The sequence below is a fragment of the Oryzias latipes genome, chromosome 1 (genome assembly GCF_002234675.1).
Source record: "Oryzias latipes chromosome 1, ASM223467v1".
Classification (NCBI taxonomy): Eukaryota; Metazoa; Chordata; class Actinopteri; order Beloniformes; family Adrianichthyidae; genus Oryzias; species Oryzias latipes.
Genome location: NC_019859.2, coordinates 2,634,740 through 2,647,426, shown reverse-complemented (window position 1 = coordinate 2,647,426; position 12,687 = coordinate 2,634,740). Strand labels below are relative to the sequence as shown.

The 12,687-nt window shown below is 45.1% G+C and overlaps 1 protein-coding gene across 3 annotated transcripts in view; it reads right to left on the bottom strand.

Annotated features, from left to right (window-relative positions):
• The window catches only part of evi5l (ecotropic viral integration site 5 like), a 29,144-nt gene that overhangs the window by 6,797 nt on the left and 9,660 nt on the right, over positions 1-12,687 (bottom strand). For 2 of the 3 annotated variants that reach the window (XM_023954043.1, XM_023954039.1), the window contains exons 2-19: positions 11,996-12,379; positions 11,196-11,385; positions 10,676-10,900; positions 10,030-10,104; positions 9,758-9,883; positions 9,488-9,631; positions 9,333-9,422; positions 7,856-7,953; positions 7,677-7,737; positions 7,549-7,602; positions 7,252-7,284; positions 5,415-5,555; positions 3,996-4,112; positions 1,648-1,788; positions 1,397-1,573; positions 1,164-1,310; positions 879-974; positions 692-787 (exon numbers count right to left, since the gene is read on the bottom strand). In XM_023954043.1, the coding sequence (XP_023809811.1) occupies positions 692-787; positions 879-974; positions 1,164-1,310; positions 1,397-1,573; positions 1,648-1,788; positions 3,996-4,112; positions 5,415-5,555; positions 7,252-7,284; positions 7,549-7,602; positions 7,677-7,737; positions 7,856-7,953; positions 9,333-9,422; positions 9,488-9,631; positions 9,758-9,883; positions 10,030-10,104; positions 10,676-10,900; positions 11,196-11,385; positions 11,996-12,231 (2,247 nt within the window). In that variant the 5' untranslated portion in view covers positions 12,232-12,379. The remainder of the gene's footprint in view (positions 1-691; positions 788-878; positions 975-1,163; positions 1,311-1,396; positions 1,574-1,647; positions 1,789-3,995; positions 4,113-5,414; positions 5,556-7,251; positions 7,285-7,548; positions 7,603-7,676; positions 7,738-7,855; positions 7,954-9,332; positions 9,423-9,487; positions 9,632-9,757; positions 9,884-10,029; positions 10,105-10,675; positions 10,901-11,195; positions 11,386-11,995; positions 12,380-12,687) is intronic. The other variant, XM_023954045.1, reaches the window with a different exon arrangement.

The following is a 12,687-nucleotide window of genomic DNA, read 5'->3' as shown; positions in this document are numbered from 1 at the left end:
TTGGCTGTAGACCGTTGGCGAATAAATCTCTTCCATGTCCGTGTCTCCTGTATGGAATGTCCTGAGTTTGCCAAATCTACATAAACCTTTGATGGCGAGCAGATCTTTGTTTTCATTCTCTAATACTGAACTGATTTCTTTATTAAAGTTTGAAGTTTGAGATGTTAAACGAGAGAAAAGTCTGTTTGGAAAAAGTGTATCAAGGTGTGTAGTGAGGAGTTTTACAGCCTTAAAACATCTAAAATGTTAAAAAATTTAGACTATTGCCGGTTATTTTTAGAATCCAATTTCCAGACGATGCAGAGAAAGGACAAAAAAAAGGGGAAAAGTACCCCAGCAATTTGCCCAGGAATGAGTGTTAAAGAAACAAAACTGTGTCCTTTTTGGCTGAAGATGTCAGCTACGGGGGTTGATGAAGGACCCAAAACGCAGAGACGGGAGGAACACGGCATTTATGACTAAACAAAAGACGCTGCCGAGAAGGGAAACCAGAAAAACAACTGTCGGGGTTGACAGGCAGACAGTATGGAGGAAGGCAGTGACAGGACATTTGCAAACAGGACAGACGAGGTACAGGAGAAGACGATCAGGGGAGAGTGGGACAAAGGAAATCAAACTCAAAACTAAGACAGAACCTTCAAAATAAAACAGGAAACAGAACCCTGACCATGACAGAAGATGCGAGTCTAACCTCGTTCTTCAGCTCAGCAATCTGGTCCCGGAGCTGGGTGATGTACTGCCTGGAGTCTGAGTGGTTGAGCTGGCCCTTAATCCGTCCTTCCTCCTTCTGAAAGAGGTCGATCCGAACGGGGATCCAGCAGTTTCTGTCACTTTGCGGTCCAAAAACAAAAATGTCTGCAGTCGCAGGCTTTGCAAACCTGGATCTCCAGTTCAGCGACCCTCTGCCGGAGCTCAGCCATGACGGTCATGCTGTCTGCCTCCCTCAGCCGCACCGCCATCACCTCCTCTTTACTCTTTATGGATAAAGGAATGAATGGAAAGGGCAGATTCTGAACTCTGAACTACATAACCTTCTATTCAGTTCTGTCAGGTTTTATCTGTTTGATCCACATTTTTTTACTCTGAATTTCACCTTCATATGACATTAAAACAGGAAAAATTAGATTTCTTTCTCTCCATCTTTTATTTTGAAATGTTCTCACCTTACAGTCCAACTCAGCCTGCTTCCTCTTCATCTCACTCAGCTGGGTCTGCAGAGCTTTGTTCTGATTGGCCATCATCTGCAGCCGGTCCTGCAGAGCCGAGCGCTCCTGATCGTTGCGACCGATCAGTTTGCTGTGGATCTGGTTCTGGTTGGGAAGGAGAGTCGAGCAGAAGATGAGAGCTTTCATGCCTGATTCGGACAAAGGAAAGAGGCAGAGGAGCTGAGTCTGACCTGGCTCTCCAACTGCAGAGCTTTGAGTTTGACCTCTCGGAGCTCCGCCTGAGCCTGCGCCTCCCTCAGCCTGATCGTCATCAGCTTGTCCTGCAGCTCGTTCATGGCGTTCTTCTTCGGGGACTCCTTCCAGGGGCCGCCGCCGCCTCCGGTGCTGCTGCTGCGGGACATGTGATGCTGCGGGGACAAAGGCTTAGTGAGCTTCTGCCCGATAGGCGGGGAAAACAGAGGCGGAAGGTTGTGAGCCTCACCTGCCAGCGCTGGTTGAGGTCTGTGACGCTGTCCTGCATCTCCCTGAAGGAGCGCAGCATCTCCAGCTCCTTCAGCTTCATCTGCTTCACCTCCTCCTGCAGGGCTGCCATGTTGCTCTCGTCGGGCAGACAGCTGCTCCTCTGGATGGTGGAACATTGCATGGGTTCAGTTTAAGTGACGGACACAGATGACAGTAGATCTGTGACTGTGAGAGGAAATACCTTCCAGGGAAGACGAGTTTTAAAAAGTGTAGCAGGTTCTGTGATTGCACAGTGATGTTCTGGATTTCTAGGAACCGTATACAACAAAAAACTTCTGGATTTAAGATTCAAAAATATTTTTTTTTTATTTAGCTCCTATATATCTAGACAATGTTCTTATTTTCAACTGTGGCCTGGCAAAAGGAAAGACGTTTTGAGAAAAGAAAAGAGGAAACAGACAAAAAACTTCAGCAATGAGACAAGACGGTCTAAAGTCATAAAAATCCTTAAACGGTATTCCTGCATTTTTCCCTAAAATATCTATTAAGATACCTTTGAAAGATCCGCTCCGATGTAAATGGTGTTTTTAACATGTTCTTGTTGCATTTTTTTCAATGATGGAGGATAAATATAAAGAAAATTCAGCTCAAATTGCATTTCTGAGTATTTTCTTTGTATAAGCCATTGTGGATCAGGAGCAGACAAAAAATGCTGGTGGAGAAACAAATTATTTGTGACGTAGAAAATACGCTGGGCGGGCCACAGTCTCCCTGCTCCGCTCCATTCTGGTTCATCCACTTTTAGACAAATAGATCCACGTTTTCCTCGTCTGAGCTGGAATCTGGATCAAAACTGTACAGCTCTGATATTGCTCACTACTTTGTTTCACCGGTAACATTAGCTTGGGGGTGTGAGGGGCTGTAAGCTAGCGGGAGAGAGTGTAAACATTTGGAAAACTTTAACTTTTGATGCAGTTCAGGGTAAGTTGTGGCTCAGTGAAACTATGCAGTAACGGTTTTCTCATTGTGCCTGGACAGGGGGGTGACAGAATAGAGGATTGTGTCATCAGCATAGTGGAGGATGCGTGAGTCTCTTTGAGGGACAACTATGTTGATTATGTAGATAAGAGAAAAAGGGTTGGTCCAATGATAGATCCCTGTGGGACGCCTGTGGTGACACAAGGAGTCTAACTAAATTGCTCTGATTTAAACATTACTTTCTCTCAATTGTGGTTCGATATATCAGTGTTTTTCAACCAGTGCGCCGCGGCACACTAGTGTGCCGTGGAGATGGTCAGGTGTGCCGTGGAAAATTGCCCTCATTAACCGATCTAAAAACATTTTCCATCTCCAGGATATCGGCTCTGTGTTCATCCAAACAGGCCCTGATAAAACACTGAGTAGTTAGGAATATAAAGATTGTAAATGACTTTTTTCTTTTTTTAGCCACAGCTACAGCTGTATTAGGAAAAGTCCCGCCCCTTCAACTGCCTCCACCAATCATTCTTGGAGGCTTAATCACATGTCATCAGTCTGACCAATCAGAAGTGGTTAAAGTCCTCACTTCGATTCTGCTCATAAAGTTGTTTAGTTCCAACAAAAAGACCAGCTAAAGCTCATATTTAGCGATGTAGCTTTCCGCGGGATCCGGTGTCAGACTGTGGAACAAGTGAACAAATCAATGAAGCTCAGAGACGAAAGTCTGTCTGGCGTTTGGTGGCTGTTCGCACTACATCTCCCATGAGGCACTGGGTTAAAGTGACAGCGTCTCAGCGCACAATGAATCTTCCTTTGACGTCTTGAAACAACAACGAACACACATCAGACAGTTTTTAAATCTTCTAACTTAACTTTTATTACATCTTTTAGAAAAAACAGCTGCAAGGGACTGTAGATCAATACAGACTTTGGGTTTCTCCTTTTTTTAATTTGTTTTGATACTGGGATGTCGCGGGATTTTTATCAAGGTTAAAGTGTGCCGTGGCTCAAAAAAGGTTGAAAAACACTGCTATATATTACTCCATGTGGTCCACGGTTGTGCCAAAGCTGCTTAAAACACAAGTTTACCTTGTCTAGTAAATAAAATAGGAAGCTTTTTTCACACCAGAAGGTTCTGTGGGTGATCCGCGACCAAACAGAGGAGTGTTTGAGAAACTGTTGCTTCCATTCATTTGCAACAAACAAGCAATTTCCACTGAGGCGTTTTTTTTCTGCGTGTAGCTTTCAGTTTGATGTCACCTTAAAGTCACAAAGACTATGAGAGGCTGCTGCGGCCCGTCAACACGTGAAGTCAAAACGAAAGCATGAACATGGGGGTTAGTCATGCGTGACGCATCCACACGCATCACGCCGTTTATGGAGGAGTACCTTCTCCAGGTCCAGCACCTTGTCCTGCATTTCCTTCAGCGCTCCCAGCAGTTCGGCCTCGTGCAGCCGCGACTGCTCCAGCTGCGTCTGCAGGTTGCTGACAAACTCCTCTGTGTACTGACAGAAAAAAAGAATAAGAATAAGACTTCAGCAAGCAAAAGTGTGGCGTGTCGTTTGATGGATTTGCGTGATCTTTAACGAGCCCGAGCGTCGCTCAGGTTTCATGCATCGTGGGAAACAAACTGACCCCCTTTGTTGAGTTTTTGTGTTGTTGTAATAGAACAGAGCAGCAAACAACTGCTCATGTAAGAGCTTGTGGTTGAGCTCATGTTTACCACAGAGTTTCAGCTAAATCACACATGTGAAGTCACACCTTCCAAACACGTTTCTTTCCCTTTTCTCATCTCCTCGTCTAAATAAGAAGAAGCTGTCACTGTCGTACTCCTCTGGAGCTGATTTTACCATTTCGGAAAAGTGTAGCTTTATTTTTTGTAGCAAAAGCTTGAAAAGAATCTAGAAAAAAAAAACGGTTCTGAATGACCATGCAGCAAAAAGCCATGTTTGTCATTGGAAAGAATGATGAAGACCTCGTGGCTGATGGCACCCAGCAGCTGTTGGAGGCTCTGAACCAGAGTGATGTCAGTAAACAGAAACCCTCAGTGCTTTCTGCTCATTCATGACACCACATCAAGGTGAAGGCGTGCAGATGATAGTAAAGAGGTTCAAATGGAAAAATGCTTTCCTATCAGGCTAAATACTCAATATTGAAAGTGGGTAAGTACATAGCGTGAGTGCAAGATTCTCGATGTGACTATCTGAGCCTTTCGGTCTTTGTTATCGAAGGCGCTGAACAGTGACACCAATCAGAGCTGGAATAGAAGTCATCAGTTCATCAGTCCCAGAAACATCATTTAGAGTGAATTTCTTCAGGTATTTTTCTGCTCAGATGACCTTTGATTTGCATTTCTTTTTGCTTTGCTTATCTATAGATTAGTACGGTTCTTAATAACATACAAATTAAAATCGTAACTATATAGAACTCAAAAACTTACATTTCTATAATTCAAATTCATTCTTTATTTTTTTACTCATCCAATCCAACAGCTGATCAAACAGGTCAGAGCTGAAGGCCTCATTGCCTTGATTTTACTGTTACAATAAAGGTTTATGAGTCTTCTGACACACGAGGTGTATATTTGTACAAACCCCTTTTGTATTTTAGATTAAACTTTATTGATATTGATTATGTTTGCATACTTTTTTTTGTTGGGCCAGATGGAAAACAAGATAATACAACAAAATACAAAGTTTACAATTATCTGTTTTTAAAGTGGAATGACATAAAGGAAAAAGCAAACGGATGGTCTTCCCGCAGAGGCGGCAGCAGCATCCGAGCTGCCGGTTGCTGCGGTTACGCACCTGCTGCTGCTGCAGCTCCCTGATGGTGTCCTGAGCTTTCTCCAGGTTCTCGCTGGCCGCGCTGCACTGCTGCCGGACCACCGCCAGCTCCCGCTTTATCACATAGTTCTCCTCCGCTTCCTGAGCTCTCGTCACCTGACCCTGTTTCAAGAAGCCATGGCAGCACGCCGTCAGTTGGATTCGCCGCACGGGAACATTTTGCAGGTCGAGCCACGAAGTGCAAACAATCGAGGAACGGAGGGTGACGATAAGTCAAAATGTTGTTTTTGCTGGGGTTTCTTTGTCAAAAGTCTTTTGTTTTGCTTTCTCTTACACTCACAGTTCATGTCTGAAGCTACAGAGGCAAATCTGGCTTTCGTGCACTAAATTGAAACCTCTTTAAATCGTTCAAATGGATGAGCTCTGGACGGCTGTTCCTGTAGCTTCAATCAGAGACCAGGAAGCAGCGGCGGCTGCAAGTCTGTTCACTCAGCTCTTTGTTTTTTTAAATAATTACACATTTAGGAATTATTTTCTCCATTTTAATAGGAGAAGAAGAGAAAAAGTAATTGATGTACTGCTGACACAACCATGGACTATTATAGCCCGAGAATCAAACCAGCAAACTGCTGCAAACAAACTCTCTGCAGCCCATATTCTGCTTTGTTTGTCCAATCAAACATTTGACAAAAACATAGCGTACTTAGGAGAATGTCAAGGGTTATTTCACACTTTCATTATTAAAAAAAAAACTCACAACAGAAAAGAGGAAAACTCAACGGCTGGAACAGAAATTATTGATTTATTATGAAAAACAAAGGAGTCTTGTCTGAATTCAGATCCAAAAAAGAAAACATCTGAATTTATTTGTCATTGTCAAAGATACGATGACATTAAAAATGCTTCCTAGTCTGTCCCAAAACAACACAACACCTTAAACAACCCTTAGTAAGAACTTATGACTAAAAATCATAAATTTGTTGTTTAAAAAAAACACGTTTAAATTGTTGAAACCTGATATTAATAATAGATATGAGGAAAACATCCTCCACTGCACAATTCAAGCCATAGAAGAGGTTTAATGTTAATAAAAACTGTACATAAAAACTGTTCTGGAGTCTCAAACAGAGAAAAACACCACAGATCTATGAGATGCTGCAGAATATCTTCACTGGGTTCAACTGGGTTGTTCTGGAAAATAACCCAATCTGTCATAAACAGCGCGAGTTTACTGAGGCCCCGGGGCCCGTGGGGCCGTTTGATTCAACGGGGAGGGAAAGGATGGAGGGAGGGCGCTTTGATTCCCTGAAAAATCGCGTCGACCAATCGTAGACCAGGATTTATGGATTAAGTTTAGAAAAAAGTCAAGAAAAGAAGAAAAAAATTGAATAAGAGAAAAGGAAGTGGGGATTTAAAAAAAAAGAAAAAAAAAGAAAAATTGATAACTGAGTCAGCGACAGGTCGACTGTTGCCCTATAGCGTATGATTCAAAATGTGGGGGCGCCGTCATTTCGTCATTTGGCCCTGCGTGTGTCGTGAAAAACACGTAAACTGCTTGAACGTTTTTCTGCCATGTGAGAATAAAAGGAAGCAGCTGAGTGAACAGCCAGCAGAACAGTTTTTACGCAGCTTCAGACAGGAAGTACAGAGCAGTTTCACCCAACGTGGGGATGAACGGAAAACAATGAGCAGCTGCTCCATGCAGTTTGACACTGTGCGACACCACATGCACTCTGGGATTGCACATTAGTCCTGCAGACAGTGTGGGTTCATGACTTTTCATGCACATTTGTGGTAAAATAAAAACAGAGGGGGGAAGGCAGTGCAGGGAGTTAGGGAGGTTTGTGGGTCGCAGTACCTGAATCAGCCTGTCCGCCAGAGCGGCACTCTCCTACAGCGCAACCAAGGAGGAGAACGAGAGGACGAGAAGAAGAAGTGATGGAGGGAAAGGAAGACAGCAGGACAGCAGAGAGGAAAAACCATGAGAAGACCCCAAGAGGACGATAGAAGGAAACGCAGAGAGGATTGTGGAAAAAGAGAAGAGGCAGCAGTGAGATCCTTTGGAAAAGAAGTTTTTCACAGAAGAAGATCTAAAACACAGGAGGGAGATGCAGGACTCTGGTCTGCAGAATCCTTTACAAAACATCTTTCCTACCTTCTCCAACGTCTCGATCCTCTGCTTCAGCAGCCGGTTTTCTGTGCGTAACCTCTGAGGAGCAGCAGAAAACGTTTGCTGGAGGAAACCGGCGATCAAACCAACACCTCAGTTCATCAAACACCAACCTTAATCTCAATTTGTTCTTCCATCTCTTTGTTCTTGATGGTGGTGTATTCCTTCTCCAGTCTTAAAAAAAAAAAAAGAAGAAGCCCATTTAGTTGAATTTATGATGCAGATGAGGAAGTACGATGATGTGACAGCTCAGAGGAAAAGCCGTGGTTAGCGGGGTGATGGGCGCACTCACTTCTTCATCCTCTTGGGGTTGTATTTGACCTGGTAGGCTCTGAGGATCAGCTTGTCGGGACAGCTGTCGAACTGGTGAGGGATCACCTTCTGGAAGTGCTGCAGACGTAAACACATGTAAGACCGGCAAAGAAAGACCCTCTGAGCCCCGCAATAAACAACACTACGAGAACAACACCACACGGGAAAGCGCCTAAGATTAAAATAGATTCTCTGTTTACATAAACATCTTTAATAAAGCAGAACTCCAATAATCCTTTATCTATGTTTAAAGCAGGAAAACATCCATTTTTTTTAATGAAACTAGTAAAAAATAAATGAAATTCAAGCAGTGTGTGGCCCTGCAGTTGCTACCCGCCCTCTCTGCCCCTGCCACCCCGGTCAGAGCTGTACATCAATACTTTATTTTAAAAATACCACTTCTGTCAAAATGGTGGCTTTTACATTGGTTTTATCTCCATAGCAACCGTTTCTTCTGGTCGAACACGTCTGTCGTTTTTGGAAGAATCGTCACAAGTAAACCTTTAGATTTCCTTGGTAACCAAGGTGCTTTTTTTTTTAAATAAACCCCGCCCACATTCGTAATTTGTCATAACGTTTCGTTCAGCTTGAGGCAATGATTCACGTGTTACATTTTCATAGAATTCCACTAAAACCAACATTTTATTCCCCCCAGGTGGCTCCCCAATGATACTCAAGGAGTCAGGAGGCGAAAGGTCGAAACATTAAGATGGCGGGCTCTTCCCGGAGTCAAAGGTCAAGGTACCTTGTAACGAGTGTGTAAAATCTCGTGAGCAAAAGTTTCTTTTTTACCTATATTGTGGGAAAATGTGAAAACAGACCAAATTGTACTCTGTGTCATTGTGTCCATCCCATAATAATTTTAGGAACTTCCTTTGGAGATCCCCCCCGACACTTTAGTTTGGGTTTTGTTAGAGAATTCTGAAATAATTTGTTTTGAGCCCCATAAAAGATTTTGGCCCCATTCTTTTTAATGGTTTCTCCCACTGTGATGTCATCATGGGGGGGGGGTCGTTTACTATGCCCAAAAATCCTTTTGAACCAGGTACTAGCTGTGTGCAAACTTTGGTGGGTTTGTGAATATGTGACTGTGGCGAAATTTGTCCTTAAATGCGAGAAAGAAAGAAGAATTTATGGAAAAACAATCTGGTCCCTGCAGGCCCGGATAAAAAAGGATGAAAAGATGATTGAATGTAGAATTTATTCTTGCTCTAGTTTCTTCAGACTTGACTGAACTTTTGAGGCTTTTTCTGTGACTTTCACTCATTCTTTTCATCAGAACTCTGTGAGTTTCGTTTCGTAGATGGAGCTGATAAAGCGGAGCGTTTCGCTGCACAAAGCCTCGTTTTTTATCAAAGTCAATCTTGCAGCTCAGAAGGTTTGCGTGCAGGGGAATGTGGGACGTGGCGCCGTCGGCACTCAGTGTGCAGGAACCCAAACGGCACGCGGCTGCTCACCTGCGACATGCCCTCCATGTCCAGCTGAATGAGGTCGGTCTGGTTGTACTGCAGGATGGCCAGGCCCACACGGAAGATGATCTCCAGGCCCTGAGGGGTTCAGAGGCTACAGAGGACAGAAAAACTACCCGACGGGTTAAGAGGATGCTTCCTACCTCATACATGAAGATATCAAAAATGCGCGTGGCCACAGGTAAAGGGAGGAAGGTCAGAAAAAGAGTGAGGAACCAGGACGAAGCATACATGGATGTGTGGAAACTCTGGGAGCGGAAATGGACGTTGAGCTCTGGAAGCTGCTCCTAAGGCGACAGAAAAGCAGCAGGGTGACGAGAACGACGGATCAGAAAACCTACACCATGTACACGCGTGTTCTGCTGCCCCTCTGTGGAGAAGCAGGATGCGACACCTGAGGTCGGGCACCTCACCTGCAGCATGTACTCGAACTGGTAGATGCAGAGGCCGAGCTCCGCCATGCTGGGCTTGAAGAGCTCCCTCAGGCGGTACTCCTGCATGAGGCGCACAAACACACAAAAGGCTTCCTCTTCTGGCATCTGAGGAGGCCAAAGTTAACACCTTTGATCAAATACGTCCAATTCTTTCCACCTTTTTGTCACACAAAACTTCTCCATTTTGCTGAATAACTTTTAAGAAAGCAGTTAAAGGCGTCTGCTGTTCTCGTCAAACATCTGATCACTACCTGCATTAGAAGCAAGCCGACGATGAAGGCGCTCCCCTGGCAGTAGCCCACCTCACGGTCCACCAGAGAATAGGCCTGAAGGAGACAACAGGAGCAAATGCGTGACTTCTGCTGGTGGGTTGACAAAGATCTCCTCATTTCCCTGAAAAGCTCTGCTTTCAGCCGGGGTTACCTGGTTTCCATGGCAGCCAAAAGCTCATTTCCGTCTTTTTGTCTGGGAGTTTTAGGAATTCGGATGCTGAGAAACAACAACGGCGGTTTCAGCCTCATTACTTCACATTTGAAGCTGAAGCCATTCTCTGCTGCGGCGCTTTTCACGTCCTTTTCAAAGGGAGGCGGGGGTTTTCATTTCCACAGAAAAAGGCCCACGCAGGCCGAGGTTACATTACCGACTGAGAGAACACGAAAAATGTCCCGAAATAAAAGACACTAAAAGAGTTTAAGCAATAAAAACGTTTTGGATCTGTTTAAAGACTCATTGGAATATTTTTGAAACCCTGAACAATAAGAATGTCTGGAAATGAGCTTTTGCTCCTCAATACCCTAAGGAGAAAAACAGATTTCTGTTCACACATCTCATCAGAAGTCTCACCTTTTCATAAGCGCTAAAAAAGAAATCAAAGCCAAGAGTTGAAGCCCCGCCCACCTTCATGACATTGAAGAGGACCTCCTGGCCCAGGCTGTCCTGGCCTTTGAAGAACTCGTGCTCGGGGTAGGTCCGCGCGATGTCGCGCCGGATCAGCTTCTCACACGGGGACGACATCTTCAGCAGCTCCGAGTACTGGTTCTTCACCGGCATGTCGGTGGCGTTGCCCAGCAGCTGCCAGACGATGGCACGGAAATGATGGGGGATGCCCTTCCTGATCAGCTCCTGCAGGGCCCAGAGGATTATGGGAAACCCTCAGAAAAGGTACAGGGACCCTGAGCATCTCTGACGGCCGCAGAGATCACAGAGCTAGTTTCTTGATGTCCATCAGTATGTGTAGCAGACAAGAAATAATTTAAAAAAAAAGGTTTATGTCCTTCTGAGGTTTGACCTCGGGTCAACACCGACCTCATGAACAAGACCGGAGCCTTTGAGGACTCCTGCTGTGTTCAGTCCAGGATAGATTCAAAGGTCTTTGACAGCAAAGCTGCGTTCTCTCCTCTGGAACAAACGCTCTCACCTTGAGAAGCTTGTCCTTCTTGCGTCTCCACTCCTCCCACTCGTTGACGATGCGGCCCCACAGGATCCAGGTGTCCTCCTCCAGGTGGGACAGGTTTGAGGAGGCCGAGGAGCTGCTCACCAGAGAGGAACCGCTGTTGCGGCGCGAGCCGCTCATGGAGCGCATCGACTTGGAATCAGCCTCCAGTAACCTGAAACGGGGGGGGGTGAGCAGCAGCACAGGCGACTGAAGGAGACATCAAACCAAACTGAAATTCTTTACACTTTCCCTCAAAAAACAATGAAGTTCCACTAAGAAGACCAGGACTGGGTTTGATGTGTTGCTTCTTTTCAGCAGAACTGCACCTCGGTTCTGCTTTACCGGGTCCGTGTTCTAAGCGGCGGCTAGAAAAACGTGTCCTGGCCTTTAAGTTTTTAGCTGCTGCTTACATCATCCTAAAGAAAAGCTTTACACCAAGAGTACCCAAACCTTTGTGGAGCCAGAGGGCCTGAAGAACTCAGGAGAGTCAGATTGCTCTTCAGCCTGAGAGCTCCTTTGACCTTTGACCCTGTCGTCATTTCGCATCCAAACAGCAGGTGGGGTTAACATGCAGGATCAGATCTCATTTGAGTGACAATAGAACCGTTTTCCATCAGCTGTGTGCTGACTCCCGGTCCAGGAATAGTTTTAACTACAAACTCCTGCATACAACTTTTTATTTTGTGATGACAACTTTAAAAAAAGCTAACTGTAATAATAATAATTATTATTTATGACTCACATTTTCACCAGATTCTCCTGTAGGCGGAGGTGAATCTCACCTGTTCTGCTCCTCCAGTTTGGCCAGCAGCTCCAGTTCGTCAGGACTCAGGTTCTCAGAGTCTGCTGGAGAGGCTGCTGGTGCCGACAGCACTGCATCATGGGAAGAGGAGTCTGGGCTGATAATGGGGCTGCCCGTGCAGGAAGGGTCCGGGTCCAGGCCTGGAGGGGACGACGGGCATTGGAGCTGAGCCCCGCCGGAGCTCTCCCTCTCTGGGCTGCTGCTGGCTATGGACATGGTGCTGCGGGTGGAGAAGGGCAGGTGGAGCAGGTGGAGGAAGAAGGTCTGCGAGGCCCTCTGAAGATCTCCCTCCTCAGAGACTTAGACCGTGGCCTATATGGGCGCCTGGGAGCCCCGAAGCCAAAGAGATCAGAAATCTTTAAACCTGTTGAAACAAAAAAAAAAGGACTAAAACATTTGTACTGGGCTGCGTTCTGCATATCAGATCATTTTCTGTCTTCACATCCTTTAAAAACACAAAGTTAGAAGAAAATGCAAAAAAAAAAAAATGCAAAGCTTTAACACTACAGGTTGGATTATGACCCGGGTCACTCTTGTTCATGATCAGACCCAAAAGTCCCCAAAAACAGCCCAGCATCAGCTGTGGAAGCCATGACACTAACACGCCTGGTTTCATTTATTTTCATGTGGCGCTTTAGAAGAAACTGAATTTAATCCTTTTGCTGCAGAAGA